The following is a 26,443-nucleotide window of genomic DNA, read 5'->3' as shown; positions in this document are numbered from 1 at the left end:
AGCGCAGCGAACGCCCGTGGGAAAGGCGGTAGAAGGTGGAAGGTGCAAGGCTGGCTCGCTCGGAGAGAAGCGCCCGAACAAGGAACCCGCTGCGCCCGGGCCACCTGGCGGCTGATCGCAGCTTATGTAAGGTGCCTGGTCACTTGACCGCTGCACAAATATCAGTGTGCGTCTCGCTTGCTGCTTAGCTAATCGCCTGGCAGAGTGCGCCCTCAGACGGAGTATTCCCCCCATATCAATCTGATATGCCGTCCCACAGCCAGATACGAATTCTGGGCCTATGCAATTGGCAAGGTACTGGCCTGCAATGTACCAGATGCTGGTAGACCTTATTACGCCCCTGCATGCTATGCTTAGCCATCACGGATCCCCAGTATACTCCGTACTCCGTACGACCCCTGTCAAGCCATGATTAAAACGTATTAAGCATTGATCTACCGGCCCAGTTGATGAGCATTGAGTGACTGCAAAGTGGAATCAAACAGGCATTTCTCCAACCCCGAAAGCATCGGTCGTGGTGTATAGATAGATCTTCTGAGCCAGTGACATCGAGCGGCCGGATTTACTTTGCTGAGGATCGAAGAAACTACATGTACGGAGTAGGGCGAACCGAAAAGATATCGCCTCGATGTTTGCAATCTATCATTCCAATCCCAGGTGATTTACTTGGTCACTCATTTTTCAAGCGCGAGGAACTGAGCGATTAGGACAGGCGTCTGTCCATATGGAGGAGAAGGGACACAGTCATCTCTTATTAATAATCTCCTGCTGTCCTCGACTCCATTGACAAATGTGATGCCCTCATGCTCCTGGCCGTGGTTCCCAGCCCGGCTGCTCGGATCGCAGGTTCTCCACTGGCCACGCCGGCCCGTGGCCCAATAAGCCGGCCGGAGTGGCAAACTGCTTTATTCTCAATTCTGTCGCGCACAGAAGCCAGAAACACGCCAATCGACGATTTCCCTCCGCCCCACGGCCGGCCCAGCGGCTTCCGTCCTGGTGTGACATCGACTCCCTGCATGATTATTTTACAGGACTACGGTCCTTCTCAACGGCTTCGATCAATCCATCTCCGCCCGTCACCGTTTCCTGCCGGTTCCTGCCTGTAGGCCATCTATATATGCACTCCGTCCGTCGTTCTGTGCTTTAATTGCGCCGACCTCTCGTTGCCCCTGGGCTTGGAACGCCTGACTGCCCTCGCAGGAGAGCCGACCCAATCCATTCGAACCAATGGATATCGTCCTGGAGATTTTCGATACCTTCGTGGGGGATCGCATATATGCTGCGCTCCTCCCGGCCTCCCTCTCTTCTTCGACAACTTTCCTCGCCGGCAAGGATGACGCCAACAGCACATTGTCGTTCTTCGGCGACGCGCAGTCCTATGTTTATGAGCCCGCCAGCAGTTACCTTTACCTCGAACCGTCTAAATATGCCTACATGAGCGCGTGGCCGAGGGACAACATCTACCGACAGGCCATTAGTCTTTATTTTATTACTTGGTATGCCGCTGTCTGCACGGTTTGCGCGGAACCGCCTGCTAATCTAGAAACCAGGATTTTTGGTCTCCTTGTTTACTTCGTCTGTGCAACCCTGTCGTACATTTTCGTCTTCGACAAGACCACATTTAAGCACCCCAAATACCTCAAGAATCAGATTCGTCTTGAGATCGCCCAGACCATGAGATCGTTGCCCGTCATGGCCTTGCTGACCGTGCCGTTTTTCCTGGGCGAGGTCCGAGGATATGCCAAACTCTATGACACTGTCGCCGACGAGCCCTTCCCTTACTACAGCATTTTGCAGTTCCCCATCTTCATCGCCTTCACCGACTTCTTCATTTATTGGATTCACAGGGGCTTGCACCATCCCCTTGTCTACAAGACTCTCCACAAGCCACACCACAAATGGATCATGCCCACTCCCTATGCCTCTCATGCCTTCCATCCGGTCGACGGCTGGGCGCAGAGCGTTCCGTACCACGTCTTCCCCTTTGTGCTTCCTCTCCAGAAGTTCGCCTACGTTTTGCTCTTCGCATTCATCAATTTCTGGACGGTCATGATCCATGATGGCGAGTACATCGCCAACAGCCCCGTCATCAATGGCGCCGCTTGCCACACTATGCACCACCTCTACTTCAACTACAACTACGGACAGTTCACTACCCTCTGGGACCGTCTGGGAGGCAGTTATCGCAAGCCAAACGAGGAGCTTTTCCGTCGCGAGACCAAGATGGCGCAGGAGCAGTGGGAAAAGCAGACCAAGGAAATGGAATCCATCCTCAAGACGGTCGAAGGCGATGATGATCGCCAGTATGTCAGCGATGAGGCGAAGAAGAAGAACCTGTGATCGGGAGAAGCCCCTTGGCAAATCGACGGACGCATGTGCCGAACAATCCTCTTGTGCACAAGCAAGTGATAATTGGCCCAACGGCAGGCCATTCATTTTGCTGAGAACCGCACGTTCTTGTGGTGGCGTCTTATGGATGCCTTACAAGAAGCTCATCCCAGGACAGCTGTCAGATGAGGGTGGGTATTTTGGACTTGGGTCACGGATCTGAGTCTGCGATGCGCTAATTACGAACTTATGCCGGCACCTAATAAGTGACTGTATCATTAATATCATAGCCCCTTGTAATTACAACCCTTTCCCTGCCTCAAGCATTCGAAGTTTTGCCTTTCTTGTTTTTTTTTTAATTACGTGTCCATTCATCAAGGATGCTGTTACTCAAAACGCTCATGAATGGTTGTCGGACAGCGATCGTTCCCCGAATCTCATTGGATGCCAGCTATGAGAGTCGATTTATCAAATTGTATATAGTGGAATGGATGGAATGGTTCGATTTCGATGTCACGACGCTTCGGTGTATGTCCCGTGTAGCCGTTTCCTGCTTTCTTCCCAATGGCTGGTGGACATTGTGCGTTGTTCTGCCTATGTAAGTTTTCCGTGATGCACTCCTCTCAGGAATAATGTTTTCATAAAGGTACCCACTGTCCGAGATATGTCGAGGTAAGTGGATGCGTCAGGTCATTAGTTTGTGCCAAGAGCTGCAGCAGTGTGAAACTCAAATCAGTTATTCTAAGATGCTGTAATCTACCTAATTCTATGTTCACACGAATTTCAAAATCGACGTTTCCATCACACTCTTTCACCAACTACAGCTTGCTTCCGGCCTGGACCGACGAAGAGGGCAGGAACCAGCCCATGTATTTTTGCTGCAGAGTCGGTGTCACTCCAGTCTGAGGGTGAGCCGGCTCTTTGCCGTTATTGAAGTATTTCGCCAAAGCAATGTCCGCATGCGCCTCAGCGTCATACCCATAGACTTCCAGAACGGTCTGCGGGTCTCCATACAGGTTGCTGCTGCGGATGTAGTATTTACCCTCCAGCTCTGGCGCCATCACCGCGTCACGAGCACGTTGCTCGGGACCATCCGGCAGATGCCAGATCGCGCCGTTGATGAAAGAAACCTGCTGCTTCTCGTACGCCTTGGGCATCCGTTCCTTTTCGTAAAGGTTAACCGCCTCACGGAAGCTCAGCTTGCCCTGCACAACGGCTCCGATGCACTTCGCCAGGAAGGCCCCGTCTTCCATCGACGTTGCGGCTCCCTGGGCCATGTGGTTGACCATGGAATGGGCCGCATCACCCATGAGGACAACATTCTTCTGGGGCGAGGACCAGGACTTCAACGGACCAGTCACCATGAGAGGCCACCGAGACTGTGAGAAGTGAAGAAGGTTAGTCTTGGATCTCTCTCTCCATTGGATGAATCCCGCAGTGAAGGAGCAATTCTTACCGTCTGAGGAATCATATCGACGATACGCTTGATGCGAGGGTCAAAGTCCTTGTATTCATTGCGCAACTCCTCGATAGGAATATTGTACTGGGTGGCCCGCAGTTTCTCGGGCCGATGATGAGACAGCACGAGGTTCAAGACTTTACCGGCGCTGATAGGGTAAGTGATGATGTATGCGTTGGGGGCCATCCAGACCTCCATGGTGAGCTTCTCGACCAGCTCTTTCGCGACCGGGTCCTTGCGAATCTGGTCCATGGGCACAATGGCGCGATAGGCGCAGTTGGTGGTAGGTGGCTCGGGGGCAACGTCGGGAAACAGGGTCTTCCTGACAATGCTGTTGATTCCATCCGCACCGACAAGGAAATCAAAAGTGTACTTGATGCCCTTGTATGTCTCCACAGTGACTTGGTCGCTGCTCTCATAATCGACGCGGACGATCCGAGAGTCGATGTAAATTTGGGCCCCGAGCTTCTTCGCGATCGTGACCAGACCCTCGTGGAGATGGGCACGATGAACAACCCACCAGGGACGATTCAATGTGCGCTCCAAGACCTCAATTCTGGTGTGTCCGACTCGAGTCCCGTCTTTCCGGCGCATGTTCAGCTCCTCGAACTGGACCAGATTCTCTCCAATCACATCGGCGACCCCCCATCGTTGCAGCAGAACGGAGACATTCGGGGTCATCTGAATACCAGCACCGATCTAACGATGGTCACTCATGTTAATATTTTCCCGGTTCCCACCTCCGGTTCCTGTAAGGACTGGATAACGAACCTCACCGAGCTTCTCGGCTGCCTCGAGCACGGTGACGCGAGCTCCAGCACGACGGAGTGCAATGGCAGCGGAGAGGCCGCCTAGGCCAGCTCCAACTATACCGACATGGATATCACGAGGAGCCTTCTTGGAAGTCAGCATTGCCCCGCTTTTCAGGGAGACAGTTCCAAATGCATGCATACCATGATGTGGTTGTGACGAGAGAACACAAAAAGCAAACAGTGTCTCTAAAAGTCTTCCTTTGCTTGGGACTTGAAAAAAAGGCTTGTTTCGACTTGTTTGAAGGACGCGATTGTCAAGATGATTACATATAGCTTATCAGCTACATACACAGATACAGTATGGCAGCACTGCTGGGGAGTTAGGGTTGCTTTCGGGGACTTCGGGTAACGGTCTCTCGAGGTGGATGGACGTTCGAGTATCCATCCAGGAAAGCCGAGGATAAAGGCAATCAGCACAGCGGCAAGCGGCGTATAAGCTGAGAGTCCTCAGGTTTACGTACGTGCTATATACAGTTGTTGTAGATAGTCTTCATCTCATCGTATACCACCTGTCCGGCCGGTGCAATATTACCCAAAATGGTGCTACCTCGCCAGACCTTGCGCGTGCCTCATCTGGGAGGAATCGACGTGGGCTACCGCCTCTCGTCGTCTCGTCCCGACCCTTCCAAGCCAACGCTGGTCCTGATCATTCCATTCACGACCACTGTCGACTACTATCTTCCCGAATTCGAGAACCCGGCGCTTACGGACAAGCTGAACCTGCTTGCCATCGAGCCTCTGGGACATGGCGCCACTAAAACGAAGAGCGAGACCTGGACCTACTGGGACACGTCCATCATGGCCCTGCAGCTCCTGCAGGCTCTCGGAATTGACCGAGCGTTCGCCATGGGGACATCCCAAGGGGGCTGGATCGCGGTGCGGATGGCACTGTTGGCGCCTGAGAAAGTTGGATCTCCCTCCCGTACCTAGAGAATGATGTCATTCCGTTTTGCTGACCGATCTTTCCACCAGATACAAGGACTCGTGCTTATCGGCACGTCCATGGACTCGGAATCTCCCAAGAGCCGGGAACTAGGTTGCTGGGACGGCCCGGCGGCCACTTCAGGCTTCGTCAAGCTCGGTGGTGATCCCACGCCGCAGCCGGCAACCTTTGAGCCCGGCGACGACTACTACAATTTCCTTATGGACATTGGCTACGGCAAGAATGTCGACGCCGCCAAGAAAGCGTTCTGGGTCAACACCATCAGGAACCATTACCGGGGGGATGAAGGCAAGAAGCGGATCTGTATGGCAGCGATTAACCTCGCCAGCCGAGATGGATTGTATGAAAGATTGCCTTACGTCAAATGCCCGGTTCTGTGGTTGCAGGTGAGTCCATGTTATCGCGACTCTTCATTCTTGGTGGCCAGGAGAGGGCTGACGGTGATACCAGGGCACCGACGACGTCGTGTTCAGCGTTGCAAATGCCCAGGAGGGCATCAAGTACTTCACCAATTCTCCGGAGGCCAAGCTCATTCCGATGGAGAAGGGGGTCCACTTCCTTAGCTATACTCATCAGAAGGAGCTGCACCGCGACATTCTCGAGTTTACTGACCGCTGGAGACGCTACACTGTTAAGCTGTAAACACGAAATAAGTATAGTTGGAGGATTCGTGTTACTTTCTAGTCTGTCTCTTTTGCTTTTCGCAACGTTGGAGAAACTAGCAATTTGCCATGAATGAAATGATACGTCTTGATTCTGAGTAAATTCCGTATATAGACCATTATCCCTCTCGAGTTAAGCTTCGCACAAGTGCATACTTGGGCGTTCCGAAGTACTTCGACCTAGGCTACCCCGCAGGATCAGAGACCACGAACCAATGCGATTGTTCTGGCACGATTCTCCGCATCGAATCCATGCATCTACAATTTGAGGCCGTATGAGGAGAATGGCTTACTCGGCCGGATCCGTCGGGCCGGGCTGCCGACGGGTCGTTCGTTGTCTTCCTGTGAGCAATCTGAGCCTCTCTCAGCATCCTCGGGCGTTGAACGCGTCGTCGCGCGTATGCTAGCACGGTATGGTGTGCAAGTACGAAAGGGCCACCGAGATGGCTACAGAAGTAGGCTACAGAAGTAGGCTACAGTATTCTTGGCTGTGAGCCTGCTGCGCCTGATAAAGATCGCCGTATTTTAGCTCTAGAAAGCCCGATCTCGCCGTCCGGGCGATGTAACTCACACCTAGGTTAATCCTGCATAACATCAAGAACTCCCGGCCCCGATAACCGGTGGCGAGCATGGTTCTCCAAATCAGGGTGGTATCTGCGGTGCGGGCGACGAAATGCGGGGGTTCGGGCCTTTTGTGGAGAAGATCGCGCACCGCTGGAACCTTAACGCGACCAAGTTATAAGAACCCCAGAGCTTTCCCGAACTCCCCGTTCTCTCCTCCAGGAACCCCAGAATTCTCTCGGCTCGCGTTTGACTCCGGCAGAGGGCCTGACCTACTCGATCCGGAAGTTGAAGGAGGTTCCCTGCTGACGTCCCGAATTGGAAGTCCAGGCCGCCATGCCGCCGTCCTTCAGCGACAGCGACCGAGCGTACGCCGTCCCCCCTTCTGCCGCAGTAACCGGCCGCAACAGTCCTCCCCAGAACAACAGCAGCAGCAGCAACAGCAGCAGCAATAACAGCAATAACAGCAATGCCAACAATGCGGCCGACAGCCCGAACAATAATAATCCAATGCCACCCGCCAAACGCCGCCGGGTAGCCTTGGCATGTGGCACGTGCCGGAACCGCAAGTCACGAGTAGGTCCCAACCCGCATGGCAGTTGTCGCTTAGCCTCCCGACGTCATGGTTGGCCTTAATGTGCGTTGGGTGAATTTCTAGAGTAGAGATTCTAATGACCTCTTCATCATCTAGTGTGATGGAAGCCGTCCAAAATGTTCCATGTGCCGGGAGCTGGGGTGTGACTGTGTATATCAGCAAGTCGGGAGTTCTCCCAACCTCACTGTCGGGAAAGAGTATTACACCACCTTCCGACCTATTACTATCCCACCACCCCTCCCATTCGCAGCAGTCTCTAACCTCTCTGCTTGTCCCGTCGTAGCTATGTCGCCCAGCTCGAACACCGAATCGAACAAATCGAGGAATTCATACGGCCGCTGCGTGAAGCGCGAGCTGAAGCCTCATTAGCCAAGCCTTATGCTCTCCATGACGAGACAAATCTCCCCCGGCAACACGAGGCGTCTGCAGGCGTCGACAGAACGTCGACCTCGCAGGTGCCTCCTCATGCGGTGAATGCAAATGGGCCCGAGATCGGCGAAGTAGATAACTCGGAGAATTCCATCGATGGAATGGCCGCGATCAACTTTACAGATGAAGAGGATTGTGGTTTCTTCGGTACGGTTCCATATTATATTATAGTATATTAGTTGTTCGGACGGCTAATGGAATCTTAACTAAAGGGCCTTCGTCGAATATCGCCTTCATGCGCCATATTTCACGTGCCATCACCCAAGTAAATAGCCGCAGGTCTTATGTGCCATCGGTCTCCCCTAACGATAAGTATGGCGGTGGCATGATGAGTGTCTCTCGATCACAGCCTGCACCCGAAAGCGACAGCACGAAGCGCAACTCTCGTGGGGTGAACATCTATGCATTACCCTCCGAATCTCGGACCTGGTATCTCATTCAGAAGTACTTCCTCAAGACCGGGCAGCTCCTGCCATTCATCCATGAACAATCTTTTTGTGAGACCTATTTTCAGATGAAGAGGGACAATTTCACAAAGGTCAGAAGAACGTGGCTTGGCCTGCTTAATATCGTCTTGGCAATCGCGACAAGTTTGTGCAATGACGGCGAGATGCCTGCCGAGAAACGGATCCAAGAGTCAGACGTCTATTATCAGAGAGCGAACGCATTGTGCGACAGAGAGTCGAAGCGGAATACCAGTCTCGAGATGGGTACGTGTACCGTTCCATTGGGAATCTACATTCAGGAACAGAGACTGAACCATGTTTAGTACAGTATCTACTCATCCTCGGACAGTACCTACAGGGTACTCAGAAATCCGTCCAAGCATGGAACACCCATGGTCTCGCGATCACTGCAGCTTTTCAGCTAGGTCTCCATTCACCGGATGCGAATCGAGGATTCTCTCCATTGGAACGTGAAATTCGGAAGAGAACATGGTTTGGTTGTGTACTCCTGGATCGGTACATCCACCAGTCACCATATTTGTTTTCTTGGTAGAATTTTTTTTTTTGGCTAACCGGACATTTAGAACGCTGAGTATGACGTTCGGTCGCCCATGTATTATTCCACAGTCATACGTGAAGTTGGAAATGCCACTACATGACATGCAGATGCTTGGCCAGTCTCCTCAACTGGAGTCCGGCCCGTTCGCAGATGGATGTTTCTTCACAGCCGCTATGTAAGTCATGGATCAAGGCTTGCTTTCACAATGTCATGGCCACTAATGATTCATTCCAACAGACAACTTTATGTTGTGATGTATAATGTCATCGATACATGCTATGGGCAGAATCTTGGCTTTGACAATTCCCAGACGACTTTCCATATCGTATCTCGGGTGCTCGAACTGGACCGTCAGTTGGAAGAGTGGCAACACCAGCTGTTGCCGACGTTGGGGCTCTACGTTACTCAAAAACCCTTGACACCGGCCGATATCGAGAATATGAAACCAGAAAGCTTAATTTTTGAAAGGTTTAACATCGTGCTCTCCCTCCGCTATCATAACCTCCGCATTCTGCTTCACCGCAAATTTCTCGAAAAGTTCTTGGAAACGGCCGGGTCAGAGGACAGCTCAAACCCGGAAAAGAAGATCTTGCGGCAAGTGGGGATCAGCAGCGTCCAGAATTGTGTCGAATCCGCCGTCATAATCATATCTACAGTGCATACTATCGCTTCCTCATCGGGATGGCAGCGAGATCTTTTAGGTGCATGGAATTATTCTCTTTACTACAGTATGTTTCCGTGACGGATTTTTTTTCTTTCGTCCTCTCTTCCGCCCTCTTGTTCGTTGGGCTGACAGAAAGCAGCTTTCAACGCAGGACTGGTTATTTTTGGAGCCCTTCTTGTCTCGTCAAAGGAAAGCGCTCACAACCCAGCTGCGTGGGAGACCGTGGAACGCTCTCGACCATATTTGGACTTAGCAGCGGAGGCATTGCGATGTCTGGACAGCGGCAATCGTGTCATCGAGCGGTGTGTTGAATACCTGAGCCAGCTTTCATTGGCGCTAGCTGCTTTGAGTAAGTACCTTACCTAGGTTATTATCGGACAAATGTGCCGTGAAGAGACTCCTAGCTAACAATAGAAATCAACACAGCTTCCAATGGCACTCCCTCTTTCAACAATAATGGCGGTTTAGTGGGAAACTACGCCAATGGAAATGGCTACCCAGCAGGGATGGTCTCTCCACCAATCGCTCAGACCGCCGCCGCATCCGCGAACATGGCGAACCGGGGCAATCCGTTCCCTCTCAGCCAATCCCCCGTGGGGATCGATCTCGGCGAATTCATGATTGACAGCGACCTGGACTTCCTGGGCAGACTGTTTTTCGACCTCAGTCGAAACGGAGACGGTACTCAGAGTCAGGGAGCTGCTGGTGGCTTGAATGGCTCATCTTCTGCTGCTGCTGCGGGACCAGTCGACACGACTAACTCTGCCCATCCCCAGCAGAGCCCCTATAACGTCTAATAATTCAATTGTTGCAGAGGGTGATCAATTAGTTAGTTGCCATAGCTGTGCTATGATGATAACGATGTATATATATATATGAAACACAACCAACTTTTTCTTCTCACTACCTTTGATAATTATATTATAGGAACCAGCGGCAGGAATAATAATACAGCAGCGATGTCGATATTCATTTTTAGTGAGTTACCTATCATACCCGACCCTACCTGGTGTTTGGTCACTACAGGTGCAATCGATTTATTTTATCTATTTTGTCGCGTTGCTCTTGAGTAGTGCAGCAACCGTGTACGGAGTAGATAATAATTCAAATTCCTTTTTTCTTCCTTTTGATATGTATATTTTTAAATTAATATGTAGAGAAAAACAGGATGATCAATGGAGCACGGAATCGGAAAAAAAAAAGAACTTGTGATAAAACAGATAAGAGATACAACAACCATAACACAACTAGCTAAATTAGTTTAGTCCAGTCAGTCATTCATTCACCTGCCCCATAACAATTCTTTTTTTCTTTTCTATAACACAGTACAAGAACCATGGAGATGAATGAAGCACATAGAGATTGACAAGAAGCAGCTAGTTAGCTAGCTAGCTACCTAAGCTGCTTCGGTTTTTTTTTACTTCCGTGCGATAGAAGACTGGTATTGGAATTGATGAATCGGCCATCACTCAAAGAAAGAGAAAGAAAGCGACTCCTGCAACAATTCAACAGATGAAACAGCCTTGCATATAGTAAGCTTGCCTAGTACAGGGCCTGACAGACCGGCCCGAGGTTTTTCTTTTCAAGAGACGTCCGCGACGTCCATATCCCCGTTGGCTGTGTTATCAACCGTCTCTTGCTGAGGTGCTTCAGGCTGAGGGGGAACAGGCGCAACAGTTCCCACTGGGGTGGCATTCGCCATCGCTTCGGAAATAAAAGACTCCTCTACTGCAGCTTTCCTTCGGAACACCCTCAGCCAGCGATGAGCCCAGTGACGGATGAGTTCGTTCTCAGTAAACGTATCGCCCTCGTTGCTCCTCTCCATGAGCTCATCGTTACTGCCACCTGCCACGGATACAAGAGAATCTTCGATCAGGGTGAACAGAGTCTGCATGTCACCCTTCTCGCGTTTCAAGGTCTCATCCAGAACACTAAGTTGGGGCTCGTACAGACCAGGCTGCGTGCGGGCCAGCACGATCTGTCGCATTCGATTTGTGACCTTTCCGACAGTGGCAGAGACCATTTCGTAAATATGCGTCTTCGCGAGGATTTTCCCGGCATCCAGATTGTCTACTAGCGCCCATTCAAGAACCGAGAGCGGCGTTAGGATCGTATAATTGAGAAGCTTATCAACGATATTTATGCCGATTCCGGGCTGATCTGCCCAGTATTCCATCACGGAGGTGATGATCTGTCGACGGGCCGTGGATGAGCGAGGACCAATGGACAGTAGCCGCTCCTTATTCCGCTCGATACAAGATAGCACGTGCGACAAAGACTTCGCTCCGACATAACAGATGGAAGTAACAAAGGCGTCAGTCGAAGGGATCATGGGGTCAGAGACACCATGCTCTTTCGCCTGTTCCTCAATCGCGTTTATCACGGGCTGGATTTCTTCATCTGATGCTTTCTTGCGAATAAGTTGCATGAGCTCCCTGCCCTCTTTGGCGTATGGCGTTGCTTTGAAAGCCAATCAGCTTAAGTCCTTAATCGCCGACAAGGGAATCAGATCACTTACTGTCAGTGTCGTATTTGAAGTCTGGAGTATCCTTCTCTTTGCCTTCTGGTATCAAAGCATGGTAAGGTTCAGGCAAGGTCCCTTTAATGCGTTGGGCGAAACTGAGGCGAATTTCCTTATCCAATGCGCCCGAGATGAAAGCCATCTTGGGATGAACTGCAGGCAGTTCCAAATCATCGATCCTGAAAATGGAATTAGTAACCTCCAGGAGGCACCGGTGAAAAAAAAAAGGCGATGCCATAAAACTCACCATTCAGTCCATTTCCAAGTGAACCCGAAGTTGCTCAGGTGGTGAGAAAACCAATCCAAGAAGCGATGGGACAGCTCCAAGTCCATTTTCTCGACATTGCGATACAGGAACCGGATTGCACGCCCCAGACTAGGAGCGATAGCAGCAGGCGCGATCTTGCAGCACTCTGTGAGCACTGAGTGGTAGTAGACGAGTTTGTGCTCCGGGCTGGGAAGCTGGAAGAGCAGTGAGAAGACAGCGTCCACGACGACATCTTCGGGTTTCCAAGTTGGACGGCCAGCTGGAACCTCCCGCAACTTGTCGAACGGTGTTGCGCGCTTTACAAAGGTGTCTGGATCGAAAAAACAATCGACGTCAATCAAGAACTTGGCCGTGGCAATGCGATTGAAGTCCAGAATATTAATGGTATCGACAATAGCGTCCCTCAACAAGGATGAGGTAACATCGGAGGTTGGAGGAACTGTTTCGATATCTTGTCCGGCATAGACCGAGAAAAAGATTTCCGGGTAGATAGCTCTAGGGCCACTTTTGACAGGATTCGGCACAGTGACGGCAGGGAAAGGATGCTTTGTCGCCGTCTCTAAAGGGTTCATATCATCGCTCTCTTGGCGAAGTAGTTTCCAAGGACGGGGGAGACACTTGAGTTCCCAATTCCGATTCGCTTCTTCTTGCAGTTGACTTTGCAGCAAAGCTATGGAACTCTGTATGGGTTCCGGTCTACCCTCTTCCACTGCAAAAGGATCGACTAGTGCTACGAGAGCATGAGGGGTAGAAGCAATGATGTCGGTTTTCTCCAAGAGTGCAGACGCCTGGGTTTCGTAGCCGGATCCTGAAGATGCCATCACATAAGGAATCGTGAAGAGTATAATCTTGACAAGCTCGAGACCCAAAGACTAGTGGCAATAGGACATCAGCATGTTGAGACTCTTGTGTACGTGCAATACCAGGTTTACTTACGTCCTCTGAGGATGCTGTCTGTAAATCAACAGCACGGGCGAAGAGCTCCTCCAGTATGGGGAAAACACCGTCGCCATCGAATATACCATGGAGGCAGCTTAAGAAGCGCAGGATGAGTTTGGTATCGCGCCAGGCTCCGACGTTCAAGGAGTTCTGGAGAGCTTCGCCTGCCTTCTTCAGCACTTCAGCTGCGACCTCTGACTTTTGCGCATTGACAGCCAGGACAACGGCGGCAACAAACGGGATCTTGAAGGGTTGCTCGAGAACCCTGGTGGAATCATTCGAGTCAGTTATATGCAAAGCCAGCAGAGGTTTCGAGATGAACCTACAGTTGAATGACAAGATCTACAAAGCCTTCTCTGAGTCCCTCATCTTCGTGGTTTTCCGCCACCGTTTTCGCGATGCTCGCGGCGTCGTCTTCCGGCCTCCGCGCTGCCTGCTGGAGAAAAAAAAATCTTGTCAATACAGTGTCAAAAACGCCCACTATCACACCTCACCAAACTAGGAGCACACATACCGATTCCGCAATCATCAGGAGCTGTCTCCGCACCTTGGCACCAAGCGGTTCCTCATATCGGCGCCTCTGCGAACGGCGGTCGTAATCATCCTCATCTGCAGGACATTGTTAATGCAAAATGTTTGCATTGCCTTCTGCCTTCTGACTAGTTAAGTCGTACCTCTGTACCGCCGCTTCCGTCCGCCCCTGTGGCCATGGTTTCGGCGTTCGTAGTCGGCCATTGTGAAAGTAAATCGACTTGAACAAAGCACTGGGAGAGCAGCAATGCAATCTCCACAAAAACCAGACACAATATATGTTCAAGGGGATCGAAGATTGATTTTCCGGGAAGGCGAAGCTCGGAAGCTAGCTAACCTGCGACTGTGGACCTCGAAGCTCGGGATTAAGTCAGAATGCATGCAAAGACAAATTTGACTGGATCAGATACCTGAAAGCAGAAACCAGTCCCTGCGAACTCTCCCAAATGCTCCTTCACCAGGCACAAGGACCACCGCGAGTTGATCCGATGAACTTTGCGCGATGGTCTTGTGTCGTTGGTTTTAGAGACCAATTTTTGTCCCGCGCGACAACTGCGAATCAACAAGATAAGTCAAATAAATCCAGAGACAGCGTCTGCATGGCAGGGGTTCGATCAAAAGACGTGCCGGATCGCAATTCCAGCAGCAAGAAGCAGCGCTGCAGCTGTCCGATCCACGAAGAGAACAGGACGCAGCGAACTCTCGCGCTTTAAGACGCGCTAATGCTAATTGGGTCGGGCAGGGAGACCCGCCTGCTGGAACTGGCGTAGCGTTGATTACGCAGGACCAGCCCTGCTGACATCACTTGTTTTTTGCTCTTATTAGGAACAGCCAGACAGACATTTTATTAAACCTGTTCTGAGAAGAAAGGAAAGCCTTAAGACAATATGGAAGCGGTAGCTGCATTATCCCTTCTTCATGTGGCAAATCACCTTTTCTGGCCCAAGGAGTACTGGCGTTGAGGTAGCCTTTGCATTAAGTTTGATAAAGGGATATAAGCCCCTATCCTATTGCTCCAGCATGAACAGGGCCGCTTAAATGAAATGAAATGAAGAATCAGCAGCATGTGCTTTTGGAGCTGATGGGATACCATGATTAGACAGTTACAATACACTGTACAAATCCTACGAGAAGAAAGCCCATATACTTTGAATAGATTAGAGGGCCGGAATCGCAGTACTCGTCGAGGTTCTGAAAGAGAAGACCGTCCGTCAGAAATAAAGGGTATGCTTAAGCACAGAATCAATAATACCGCCTCTAGCAGACATACAAAACGAAGCATGAAACATAATAGTGTAACAAGGTTTCAAGTTCCAACGCCTCTTAACATCACGCATAAGGAACAATTGATTCCAAACCAAGTAAATTTGGAACCTGTGGTCAAAAGGAGCCCGTACCATGATAAATATTGCGAAAGTTAATGCAAAAAAAAGAAACTTTGTTTTGCGTAACAGCAACCATGAAGAAAGAAAAACAGACGGAAGCCATGATAATACACATTGACAGACCCCTTCCCCCAAAAAGAGGAGTGAAAGCGAAAAAAAAAAGAAAAAAAGAAAAAAAAAGAAAAGACCGTTTGAGGAAAATTAGGGATTCTTGGGAGTCTCTAAACTGAAGACAGGAAAAGTTAAATGCTTTGGAGAATTACAAGACATGCCGCTTCATGGTTGGAAAAACCAGTCAATGGTTCACAGCCAGCGAAGCTGAACGATAAGAGGTTGGATTCGAGGACAATGAAGGCTAAAAAAAACGAAAACAAAAAGGAAAAAAAAAAGATGGACAAGTCGTGCAGCCAATTTGGGCATCAAACAACCACTGCCGTGCACATCCTGATGAAAGCACGTGTTTGCACCCTTTCTCCATATAAAAATCACTCTACTCTTGCAAGCCTGCTCGCGGAAAGTCGTCGCCGTCTGCACGCAGATCTCCCAGCGCATTGTCCTCTTTTCCACCAAATCAGTTCAGTTCGGATATGAAGCTAAGCAGGGGTCCTAAACGAATTCCCATAGATAGACTCGCACAGAAGGGGTATCATTTTTTTTTACCTCCCAAGAGAGGCCCCAGACACCTCGATAACTCCAGGTCAACACACGACATCCCTTTTGCATGAGGCCATCATTATTCATTGCCAGTTGTCTTTCCCCCCCCCTTTTTTTTCTCTCACCCTTTCCTTTCACCCGGCATGGAATGGTTGGCACCTCAACTTTTTTATTTTATATCACAGGGAAAATAGCCTCCCTGTCACCTCACGAGTTGCAAGGCTGCAACAGGTGTGAACTTTTCATTTCAATATGCAAGAACAGCCCAACGCATGAATATGGGAGCATCACTGTGGTATGAAATCACAGTCATCGCGGATTGTCGTACGAGGCAGCACCCCAAAAGAAATAATTCGTAAAGCATCGACAAAACGTTCAATCAAGGTGAGCACGCATCTCTTCCGGCGGGATAGGCGTGAAGTTGTCAATATCGAGGCCTTTAGCCTCAAGCGCAGCACGAGCGTGAGGAGGGACCAGCCGGCTGTTCAACTCGGGTGCCATGGATAGTTCTACCAGGACAAATCAGTCGACACAATTCAGAACAGAGGGGACATTTCAATCAAAGACAAGAAAGCCATACCGTGACGTGAAAAATCGAAGAGATTAGGAAGCTCTCGGGGCGGGTTGTTGGGATGGCGGGAGTCAGGGAGGCGCGTGTTCGGATCCCTTAGTTCATCGAAGAAGGGGTGGCACATTGCTTCGATCGCACGCAGTCGCTGTGTTGGAGTATATTCTAGGAGCGCCGAAATCAAGTCGATTGCTTCAGGAGGGGCCCTGCGGAAAACCTGAGGAAATCAGCATCGCCTGCCGCGCCAGTCCATTCACGGTGCCAGAAGTACCTTGTTGAAGGGATGGGGCTTGATCTGAGGGAACTTGTGTTCCATGTAATTCGGATTCATCGTCCGAATCTGCTCCCGAGTCGGAGTTCCCAAGACCTTGATGATCTCAACCAATTGATCGATTCCAGATTCGCCTGGGAACAAAGGTTGTCCCAGCATGAGTTCGGCCATCACGCAACCAGTGGACCACACATCTGTCATGTGAATCAGTTTTCTGTCATACCCGAGCTGGGAAGTGAAAGGAGATAATTACCGATTTTTGTTGTGTAGTTGGTTGCGCCGAAGATCAACTCCGGCGCCCGGTAGTAGCGTGAGCAGATGTAGGACACATTGGGCTCGTTCTCGACCAGGATCTTGGCAGAGCCAAAGTCGCAGAGCTTGAGCACACCCGTGGTCGGATCCAGTAAGAGATTCTGGGGTTTGATGTCCCTGTGGCATATCCCCCTAGAATGGATGTAGGCAAGAGACCGGAACAATTGGTAGATGTAAAGCTTGACCTCGATCATCGGCATCGTGGTCTTCATTTTGTTGAAGTAGCGCGACGCTCGATAAACCGTCTCCGGCACATACTCAAGAACCAGGTTCAGGTAGACTTCATCCTTCTTCAAGGATTCAACACAAGTCAGCCAAGTCAAAGCGGGCCGGCGGGGGGGGGGGGGGGGTTCATTGAATGGCCAAGCACCACGTACCCTCTCCCCATTAGAATAATAAAAGGCCTTTAGCTCCACGATGTTTGGATGGCGCACAATTCGCATGATCTGTAACTCGCGATTCTGCAGAGATGTGAGTACATATACGGCATTTCGTACCAAGTTGATCCGACAGCCGGGGAAACTAACCTTGAACCGCTTGTCTTGGAGCACTCTCTTGATGGCGGCATCCTCCCCGCTGGGGGACATTTTCGTCTGGAAGACCACGCCAAAGGAGCCATTTCCCACGATCTTGCATTGGGTATATTGCATCTCTTTAGTCTCTCCTGTCACTCCATCCTGAACCTTCTCGCGGATCACCTCTGCTCATGCGGCAACGGAGATATTAGTAGCTGTTTTGACATGGAATGAGGACAAGGTTGCTTACCGCCCATGCGCAAGCTCGAAAATACTCCGGGCCGGTTTTGGGACATCACGGAGGTTTTTTATTGAAAACGATCAGCCAGGACAGAACGTGTAACACTATCGAGAGTATGGTGGACTGCACTTGAGCAGCGGATGACGAAAGGAAAAAGAACGAGAAGTTGGGAGGTCCGTCTTGGGCAGATTGGACTGGGTGGAGGAACAGTTCCGTGGCCCTGGGATGGGCGGATGTCCGATTGTGGATGTGCCTTGGTGGAAAAGCGCGTGAGAGGTCAAGGATTGTGAAGCAGATTCGCGGAACAACGAGTCGCGAGGTGGATAATCAGATTGAAGACGACCTCCAGGTATAGAGCGTTTGCGTGACAAGTCACGGGACTGATGAAGACGACCTCGATCCGGATCAGCGTGGTCTCGAGTCCTTTTTGCTATCGAGCACTGTCGACCACGGAGGACGCGACGGCTGCAGGGTGAACGGGGTCGCGAGAGAGTATAGGCGGAACACGAGCCGGGTTCAATGTCCTACAAGCACGTCGATGCCCGAGAGTGAGGAAGAAGGAGGGAGGAAGCGAGGGAGGAGGAGCAGGAGGAAGCAGGTGACGTTGATGGAGCGACGGACACCAAGACGGGAGCGACCCTGCTGCAGGAACGCGGGATAGAGAGGAAGCAGCAGCAAAAGAAAATGGAGGAAGCGGTCTCTCTCTTCTCTGGACGACGCGTGGGGTCACCAGCAAAGGAAGTAGAAGAAGGGAGGTTGAGGAGGAGTGGTCAGCTGGGGTATAGACGCCGTTGCAGGCGAGTGGAAGGCAAGCGTTGGAGTGGGCGGGTATGAGAGAGTCAGTTGGCGAATGGAGCAGGAAGTGAGAAGCTGGGTATGGACAGTCAGGCCGTGTGGTGGAGATGGGCCCTGTGAATTGTCGACTAGGAGCTTCGGACGAGAACCGGCGGGACAAGGCGCTTGCTGTTTACGGCATCCAGCAGAAGCCCAGCAGAGCAGCACAGAGCGAGGAAGAATAACAACGATGACAGGCGATGGAGGACGTGGTGTGTGTATTTTGCTGGGCCGCCGCATCGATCGGGGACGGGGACGAAACTAACTGCCTGCCTGCGTTCTTACTTACAGGTGAATCTTCGAGGGGAGGGGGCGTCAGTCTCGATACGGTATGGTTCGTAATTAACCCGTTTATTACGCAGCCGGCCTTACGACAGACGCCGGGCGCCCGCCACAGCAGCATGACTGGGCCTGCCTGGCCTGCCTGGAACTCATTGGAGAACAGTAGAGAAACGAGGATAAGCACGGCGGGTTGCTGATGACGGCGGTCGCGGTGGAACCCTCGGGCTGGGGACAGCAGAGATTGCGATCTGGAGGGCGCCCATTCTGCAAACGGGGCCCTTATTAAGGATCGTGGAGCGCATCCCAGATCAAATCCGAGGCCCTGGGTCACCACGCAGGAGCGCGCGGAGTGTTTGGGGATGGATGAGTCTCAATATTACTGGGCCTGGGGTGACTTCAGAGGCATGACTGCTGTCCACAATGACGCCAGCCTGGGATCTCCCGAACTTTCTTTCTTGCTGGCGGTTCTCTTTTTCCCTGGCCGATCATTGACTGCGCTTGACCCCGAAAACGCGCTCCAGATGCCAAGTCGACGCAGCTGTCTGGTGGTTACTATTACTAATGCCTGCTATTGCTGTAAAGAGGGGTCGCCGTGCGGGTTGGGCTCAGGGCCCAGCCGGAGAGTGTTCGCCTGAGTGGCCCGTTGCACGCACGTCGTGTGCGCTTGGGCCAGGCGGCCGGGGTCAGGTGCCGTGCTCAGCATCCCGTTGCAGTAAAGCTCGCACCGCCCGCCATCCTCCCATCGTCATCACTCAGCAATGCCCCGAGGGCGAACAGGGCGCTTGTCCGTGCTCGGCCAGCTAGTGCTCTTCGCCCCTCCTGTGCTTATGTACAGCAGCATGTAGACTATGTAGCCATCTCGCTGCAGTGCTCGAACCCAGCCTACCTGCTACGTCAGGCACGCGCAGTGCAATTCGGCCATTCGCCGCCACGGGCGTGGTCTCATAATGGCCATTGTATGTACTGGGACCTTCGAGAACCAAGTCGCCCATGCGGCAAAACCAGTCAGGGACTGCGCCATCTTTTGAAGGTCAGCCGAGCAGTCGACTTCTTCATGTCGGGTGACCATTTGTGATTTTCACTAGGCCCAGTATTGGCGGTACGGTATGGTATTGACTGGGCCTCCCGTTACCTCCCTGACATCTATCTGTAATGGTACAGTACATACCGGCCGATGGACGGTATTATCCTGGAGCTCGAACGGGCCCAGCTACCTCACTAATTCCACCTTAACCCCGCCAAAAAAAAAAAAGCGCGCCGACTGCTGTTCTACTACCTACCAGTTGACGACGTGGTACGCCATGTCTCCAACTCTGGTATCAAAAGGCCAGTCAAAGTGACCGACCAGTAGTTTCTAGCGTTGTCGAGCGTGTTTTGTTGTGTTGGAACCGCCAGCTTGGATCTGGAGCTGTGCGATATCGAGTCTGGAACTTCGTACACGGTACGGAGTACCAGTAGGCCATGCTTGTACACTATGCCATCTCCACGGCAGCAGAACAAGCTTTTCTTGTTCTACGTCATTTAAACTGGTCTTCGGGGACGATAGAACAGGGGGCGGTTTTCAAGATTTATTGTGATAAGAGACCATCTCTGTCCCTTTTCCCCCGTCTCTTACATTATGGTCTTCTCTCTTTTGCCCGTCCTATACGTTTCGAGCTGCTCCTACATCCCCTTCCATCAACATAGGCCACGTAGATGCGGACGGAAGAGTTCGGCCAGTGATTTCCAGTCCGGCGCAGCAAAACAGGGAAGGAAGGAAGGGCTGAGAAATGATGTTATGCTCTGTGGTACAAACCCGGTTCGATTGACAAGCTAGCTAGCTGGGCAGCTGCAATTCGTCGGTGGAAGAGTGTCGACTCAATGAGCAGTATCATTCACAGCCATGTAGCCAAGAGTTGACCGATCCCTGTTCACCAACAGCTCGGCTGTGCGTTATTGCGTAACGTACAGGAGCTTTTCGCACTGTAGGTAGCCGAAAACATTCGAGGAAAATTTGATTGCGGACCGCATGCACATATCGGTGGGGAGAACAGAAAACAAGGTCGCCTCTGTATGGTGAGAGGACGAAATGCAATTCGCTACTTCATTTCGAATGTCGAGGTCCAAATCCTCTCTTTTTCGCAGCATTCTGAAAGGCAGACGCAAGGTGCATGGGATGTGAGTGAGACAAAGAGATCTTGGACGGATGATAGCAGTCTTCAAAGTCATCCAACATCGGTGTTGATCCGTCATGCTGCATTCCGTTTTCGGTCCATCAAGTCGCAAGACCGACTTCCAATTGCTCTCTGGAGCCGTCGTCGAATCGATTACGGCTTCAGGAGACAGACGGACTCTAATCACTACGACTAAACGTCCGAGTTTGAAACCTGTGTCAATATAATATGTGTCTTGAATTCTCCTGCCGAGTGTTTCAAGTAGTCGGAGAGCTGTCAGCCATCGAGCCAACTACCGGCCCGAGAGAAAAAAAAAGCCAGCCCAAGCCATGATGGAAACCACAGATACCAGGTGCCTGCCGCCCCTCCCAAACGCTCTGTGCACGATCAGTGGCTGAAAGGACAAGCAGTGGATGAGAAAGAAAGCATATAATCCCTGTCACTGCAGGGGGTGTAGCAATGGTAGGTTCGTTGTCTGTATACAGTAGTCTGAGAAAACCACCAAGCATACACAGCTGGATAATTACAAAATACCAAGTTATTCAGAGGACGGTAATAACATTACCTGACATCAGGGCTCTCTGTTTCCAGCGAACCTGCCAGGCGAAATAACAATGTACGGGGCGGTTCCACTGCCACAGTTGGATCCACATCCACACTGAGTAGACGGCCACTGCTGGAATACGAAGACAGGAACCGACAAGAATGACGATGATGTAGTCATTGATAGTGAACACATTTCAGAGAGCCATCACAGACGTCCTCCGTAGAAAGAGAAAGACTCGACAAGAAGGCAATGACGGTGGAGTCTTTGATGAGCCCGGATCTGAAGTTGCCACAGGTGGTTGAGAAGTTGAGGCATTATTATCCGCCCCAGGTGGCAGGGGGAGCATCCACCGTTCTCCGGACGGGGTAGGTCTGTGTTATTAGCTAGCTAGTTATCATCCATCTCTGATCGAGGTCACGATAATGAGAGGGGGCGAACTAAGGTTGGGTTGGAACCGGTCGGCATGCGGTTGGCGCTTGGGGATCGCCGGGACGAGCAGCGGCCGCACATGACTGGCTGCGCTATGCTCATGTGACCTGTTGGAGGCTGGCATTCTGGTCCGCTGGCTCCAGAGGCCGAATAGTCGCAACCCCACTGTGCAGGATTCTTCACGGCACACTCCACCAGTATGAATTGAGGGGCACGAGGATAGTTGGTGGCTGTTCTGATCGTTCTGTCCATGTAGAATCGAGCCCATGACCGAGTTAACAGTGCTATGAATCTTTTCAAGAGCTTATGGGGACCAGGCACGGCGTGCAGGGGATTTTCCGATTTCCCTGTCACTACGGAGTGTATTGTGGAGATTCCCTAACACACAGGTCACGAGGTGTTTCATTGTGGAAATGTCACATGTGCGTTGAGGTCCAGTCTCAGCAACCATGGATGGAAGGGGTCCAGTTTGTGGTCCGGCCCGGACTTTGTCAAACACCAGAATCGAAGAGATTCCATCCGCCGAACGTGCATTATTCCGATTATCGATGTAATCTCTAGCTTCTCGAAGCACTACTGTGATAGAGATAAAGGCCCGCCTGTGCTTGAGATATCAATAATTATGAAGAATATAGTGTAAGTATCCACATTTGAATGCATGCCAAAAGTCAGGGTCTGTTCGACAATTGCAATGTGCAATACTCCATAAACCAAAGAATGTCAATGTATTCAGGGCTCAAAGAAAAAGACGAAACACAAGATGACGTAGATGTACTGCACGAAGTATGGAACCGTCGCGGCCGCCTTACAACAGAAAGATAACAAAGGAAAATATAGAAATGTCATTGAAAAACGTGGATACGGAAGTCTAGCTGCTGCTGCTGCTGCGGAAGCAAGGGATGGATATCCATTCAGTGGCCTCAGAGCATACATGTAGAACGCCCGAATTATTTATAAATCGTTCTAGGTTTCCGGTGAAGCCTTGTGTCAAACTGACAGGCTGACATTCGCAAGGCAAGCGAGACCAATTGCCACCACCATGCAGGCTTGACATGCCTCATGCAAATGACAAGGCATGTTTTCTCTTCTCCTTGCATGAATGCACAGAGAACTTTTGCTGCTTGATATAGTAGCCGCCACTCAGACAGGGCAATTGTTGCCAATTGCATCACCAATGATCTACCTCCATAAGGGAGAATAATTCGAAGCACTTTAAGCAAGGCCTCGCTAAACAACCAACAATAGTTTTATCAGTTCCAGGTGCTTGTCAATAACTTCTCTCTCTTTACTTCCCTCTTTCATGATCTATTGTCCATTTCCTGGCATGCTTTTTATTATCCTTTTTTTTTTGCCCCGGTGAGTCCTTTGCATCCGCAGCTGCAAGTCATATGTCGGCAACCCAATCCTATCCAATCCTTGGAGGTGGAGGTTCATCGACATGAGCTAGGGACATGTAGTCTACTCCGTAGTCGATCAAAATCAATGCCGGTAACTAACTCGGAGGCACTCGCTCTCCAATTGTCCGACGGCGTGGCTCCGTTTGTCCTGTTTGGCCGGAAATGATGTCATTGTGGAGAGGTGATCATCTCGGGTGACGTTCTGGGAAAGTCGGATGGATGGGCCGGCAGCTCGACAGTTCTATCAGGACCTCTACCAACTGTATTAGTACGTGTAGGTTGAACGCGGCAAGCAATACTTTATGACAGATTTACAGTGAAGAAATATAAAAAAAAATAAAGAGAGAAAAGGTATATGTTGAGTTTTAAGCATTAGGCCTCTTTCCGAAAGCACTACATGTGGACGTTGATCTCACCTTCCAGAACAGGTGATCCAGTACCCGTGACATTATTCAACCACATCAACAAGTTCGACACTCGTTGTAAACAAAAAAAAAGAATTATGTGGAAATCTGGAACAGTGTCTCAATTCAGTCCCAGTTTGGTATTCATCAAAAATTTGTACAGTACCACTGATCTCAGGTGCATATATCTAGGTATACAAGTACCTTCCTAATTCTATAAGGTTCAAAGGGATTATTACTGTCAAGGGATAAACAGGAGATCATTACTTGCTCTGTATTCTGACCTAGGTACCTATGTATCTTCAAAACATGATTTCCACGTTTGAAGAGCATTGTGTTAGGTCGAGTTAAGAACCAAAACAGACACATACATTCTAGGCTCACCAGTCTCGAAATAACAAACTAATGCTTTCCTTCCAAGAAGAACAAAAATATCACTGTACTTGTATTAGTCAACGTGGAGAACCTGGATATGCACCATCTTTAATGACGTATATCTCCATATCGATACTTTATTCAGAGAGCATCTCCCTGTCCACCATTATAGACATAGGAAAGCATACGTGTTGACAATGTTCCAATGAGATGTTATTCTCTTGGTTAGCTGCAGAGTACCTATACCCTACATGGCATCCTTGAGTTCGCTACCCCAAAATACGATCACATGGTGGAGATCACAGCCTTAACTAGTGGACGCGTCAATACAGAGGCATCAGAATCAAGCTATGCGTGTCTAGTCCGCTCCATTTTTATCCGCAAATCGAATATTCTTATTCTACACTGCCCTCTCTATTACAAGGGAGAACACACAAAAAAAAAGAGAACTTCCGTGGTGTCGCTCCATGCACGTCATGCCAATCCAGTCCCCTCCATCGGCCATGAGAGAAGTTTGAAGACATCACATTATAATATGAGGACAACAAGATGGGCAAGGCCACGGGAAAACCGGACAAGAAACAGAAAGGAACCAAGAGGAACATGATGAAACAGAAGATATATCAAGGAAATGCGAGTCTATACAACACGTGTTCCCATGGCGCCAGACGACTGCATGTTGCACCAGCAAGCCTCGTTTCAAGATCAAGAATGAGCTGCCATGCCTTTATTTTTCTTTTCCCTCAAGAGTGAAGAGCTACTAAAACAGAGAGTGAAAAAAGTGTATTACCAGGGATAGATCTCGCGCGTAGTCCGATGCACCTTATCCAGGAGCCGGGAGTAACAAAGGAGGCTTAGAAAGGCGGCGGGACGATACCCTGAGCCTCGGCCTTCTCCTGCTGCTCCATCAATTCTTCCCCAGCGATCTCAAGCGAAACAGCCAGACCAAGCTTGGCTTGTTGCTACAAGTTGTGCGACTCGGTCAGAACCCGTCTGGTTTGATCAAATCAAATGGGAGAACTCACCTTGACTTGGTCAATCTCTCCGGCAAAAGTAAGAGAGATTGGCATCGCTATCCGCTTCTCCAGAAGGCAGCTGACCTTGCCAGCGCTGTCAATCTGAGCACGGAACGTGGAGGCCCGGAAATCGTATTTGGCGCCAATCGTCGCGGTGCCATCCCGGCGCGGACCACCCATCAAGCTGGCAGCAGCATTCTGGGCAAGCTGGAGGTTCAAGTCAACACCGGCTTCGACCTTCTCAGACAATTTTCGCCAGTAAGACGCTGCGAAGACGCCCTGCGCCTGAAGTTGAGCGCTTGCAAGCCAGTCCTTTCCTCGGTACTTCGCACAATAAGACAGCGCCGTTTCTGGACGAGAATTGAGGCCCTGTCTCTGCCAAATTGCCTCGAATCCCAGAGCGAGAGACGGGGTCACCGATTGAAGGTAGCTTCCCACAAAAATACCGGTTAGACCACCTTCCAGAATTGACGGGTTGAAGGCCTTGAGCGAAACTGAAAAATCGGAGCCAGTGTAGTCGTTATCAATCTGCAGAAGACCCTGTGTGGCTCCTGGCATGATCTGAGCATTGGTCTTGGTGACCAACGACTCGTTCCAGCGGTAGTTTCCGACAGCAGCGAGCGCTCCGTCACTTCCGAAATTTCCTTGCATGAAAATCTTTTTTTTTTGTAAACGAAGATCAGTTAATGGTCTAAAACAACAACCAAGCTACCTTCTGACTGCCTTTGCTTTGCACACTTACCTTCGGCGTCCCGTACATGGCGGAAAAGGCGTATGGGGGCAAGTTGCCTTGCGAACCCATGGCGAATGCGTGAGAAATGCGGAAAAGGGGAGACATGCCAAAGACCTTGGTCAGGTCCGCCCGGAACCCAGTGAACATGAAATTGGACAGAAGAACCTCCTTCTGCACTTCTCTGGCGATGTTGTCCACCGTTCCCGGGTTGGGCAGCCCGAGGGCCTTTCTTCGCTCGGAGAACGCTCCGTATGCATCTTTGATAGCAGCAGCAACGGCATTGTCCGTCAGAAAGGACAGCGATGACGACAGATCAGCCATATTGAGGTGCGTGGGCTGGGAGGAGGGAATCAGCCTTCAAACGGACTGGAAGGAGATCACGAGGAAAAGGGACAGATGTCGAAGGGAAACCGGAACAATTGAGACCAGCCGTGCAGGTCAAACCGTTAGAAGGGACTGTATTCCAGTAGGCGGAGGCTCCTGGCCGGGATCGGACCTGCTCGAGATCTGTTGTCGACGGCAGGATGCGGACTGGCAGAGCTGTGAAGCAAAAAAATGTCGCCAGGTGCTTTTCCGCAGCATGGATGGTTTGGCTTTGCACTCTTGCCAA

General features: G+C 50.7%; 8 protein-coding genes across 8 annotated transcripts; 3 read left to right on the top strand and 5 right to left on the bottom strand.

The window, feature by feature from the left end:
* Positions 1–803: 803 nt before the first annotated feature.
* Positions 804–2,340, top strand: T310_5525 (Sterol delta 5,6-desaturase ERG3; the record flags this gene model as incomplete). The annotated part of the gene is made up of 3 exons (XM_013471632.1): positions 804–996; positions 1,032–1,102; positions 1,201–2,340. The coding sequence occupies 3 exons, from the start codon at positions 804–806 to the stop codon at positions 2,338–2,340; spliced, it is 1,404 nt and encodes a 467-aa protein (XP_013327086.1).
* Positions 2,341–3,146: 806 nt separating this feature from the next.
* Positions 3,147–4,743, bottom strand: T310_5524 (Salicylate hydroxylase; the record flags this gene model as incomplete). The annotated part of the gene is made up of 4 exons (XM_013471631.1): positions 3,147–3,707; positions 3,785–4,486; positions 4,559–4,681; positions 4,741–4,743. 4 exons carry the CDS (start codon positions 4,741–4,743, stop codon positions 3,147–3,149), a joined length of 1,389 nt encoding a protein of 462 aa, XP_013327085.1.
* Positions 4,744–5,136: 393 nt separating this feature from the next.
* T310_5523 (uncharacterized protein) lies at positions 5,137–6,184 on the top strand (the record flags this gene model as incomplete). The annotated part of the gene is made up of 3 exons (XM_013471630.1): positions 5,137–5,475; positions 5,572–5,928; positions 5,993–6,184. The coding sequence occupies 3 exons, from the start codon at positions 5,137–5,139 to the stop codon at positions 6,182–6,184; spliced, it is 888 nt and encodes a 295-aa protein (XP_013327084.1).
* A 917-nt stretch (positions 6,185–7,101) lies between these two features.
* Positions 7,102–10,255, top strand: T310_5522 (uncharacterized protein; the record flags this gene model as incomplete). The annotated part of the gene is made up of 9 exons (XM_013471629.1): positions 7,102–7,341; positions 7,457–7,500; positions 7,644–7,936; positions 7,969–8,499; positions 8,559–8,751; positions 8,820–8,969; positions 9,032–9,522; positions 9,598–9,807; positions 9,885–10,255. 9 exons carry the CDS (start codon positions 7,102–7,104, stop codon positions 10,253–10,255), a joined length of 2,523 nt encoding a protein of 840 aa, XP_013327083.1.
* A 785-nt stretch (positions 10,256–11,040) lies between these two features.
* T310_5521 (Cap binding protein) lies at positions 11,041–13,921 on the bottom strand (the record flags this gene model as incomplete). The annotated part of the gene is made up of 7 exons (XM_013471628.1): positions 11,041–11,918; positions 11,977–12,158; positions 12,227–13,119; positions 13,184–13,451; positions 13,513–13,622; positions 13,701–13,795; positions 13,861–13,921. 7 exons carry the CDS (start codon positions 13,919–13,921, stop codon positions 11,041–11,043), a joined length of 2,487 nt encoding a protein of 828 aa, XP_013327082.1.
* Positions 13,922–16,131: 2,210 nt separating this feature from the next.
* T310_5520 ([Tau protein] kinase) lies at positions 16,132–17,494 on the bottom strand (the record flags this gene model as incomplete). The annotated part of the gene is made up of 6 exons (XM_013471627.1): positions 16,132–16,265; positions 16,337–16,541; positions 16,596–16,789; positions 16,819–17,194; positions 17,285–17,368; positions 17,435–17,494. 6 exons carry the CDS (start codon positions 17,492–17,494, stop codon positions 16,132–16,134), a joined length of 1,053 nt encoding a protein of 350 aa, XP_013327081.1.
* A 4,399-nt stretch (positions 17,495–21,893) lies between these two features.
* On the bottom strand, positions 21,894–22,985 carry T310_5519 (uncharacterized protein; the record flags this gene model as incomplete). Its single annotated transcript, XM_013471626.1, has 3 exons — positions 21,894–22,255; positions 22,296–22,507; positions 22,906–22,985. The coding sequence occupies 3 exons, from the start codon at positions 22,983–22,985 to the stop codon at positions 21,894–21,896; spliced, it is 654 nt and encodes a 217-aa protein (XP_013327080.1).
* Positions 22,986–24,938: 1,953 nt separating this feature from the next.
* On the bottom strand, positions 24,939–26,154 carry T310_5518 (Mitochondrial import receptor subunit (Tom40); the record flags this gene model as incomplete). Its single annotated transcript, XM_013471625.1, has 3 exons — positions 24,939–25,046; positions 25,110–25,757; positions 25,843–26,154. 3 exons carry the CDS (start codon positions 26,152–26,154, stop codon positions 24,939–24,941), a joined length of 1,068 nt encoding a protein of 355 aa, XP_013327079.1.
* Between the last annotated feature and the right edge of the window lie 289 nt (positions 26,155–26,443).

The sequence above is a fragment of the Rasamsonia emersonii genome, assembly GCF_000968595.1.
Source record: "Rasamsonia emersonii CBS 393.64 chromosome Unknown ctg1118621760291, whole genome shotgun sequence".
NCBI lineage: Eukaryota > Fungi > Ascomycota > Eurotiomycetes > Eurotiales > Trichocomaceae > Rasamsonia > Rasamsonia emersonii.
Note: the sequence above shows the minus strand (reverse complement) of the source record. Positions and strands in the feature narration are given on the sequence as shown.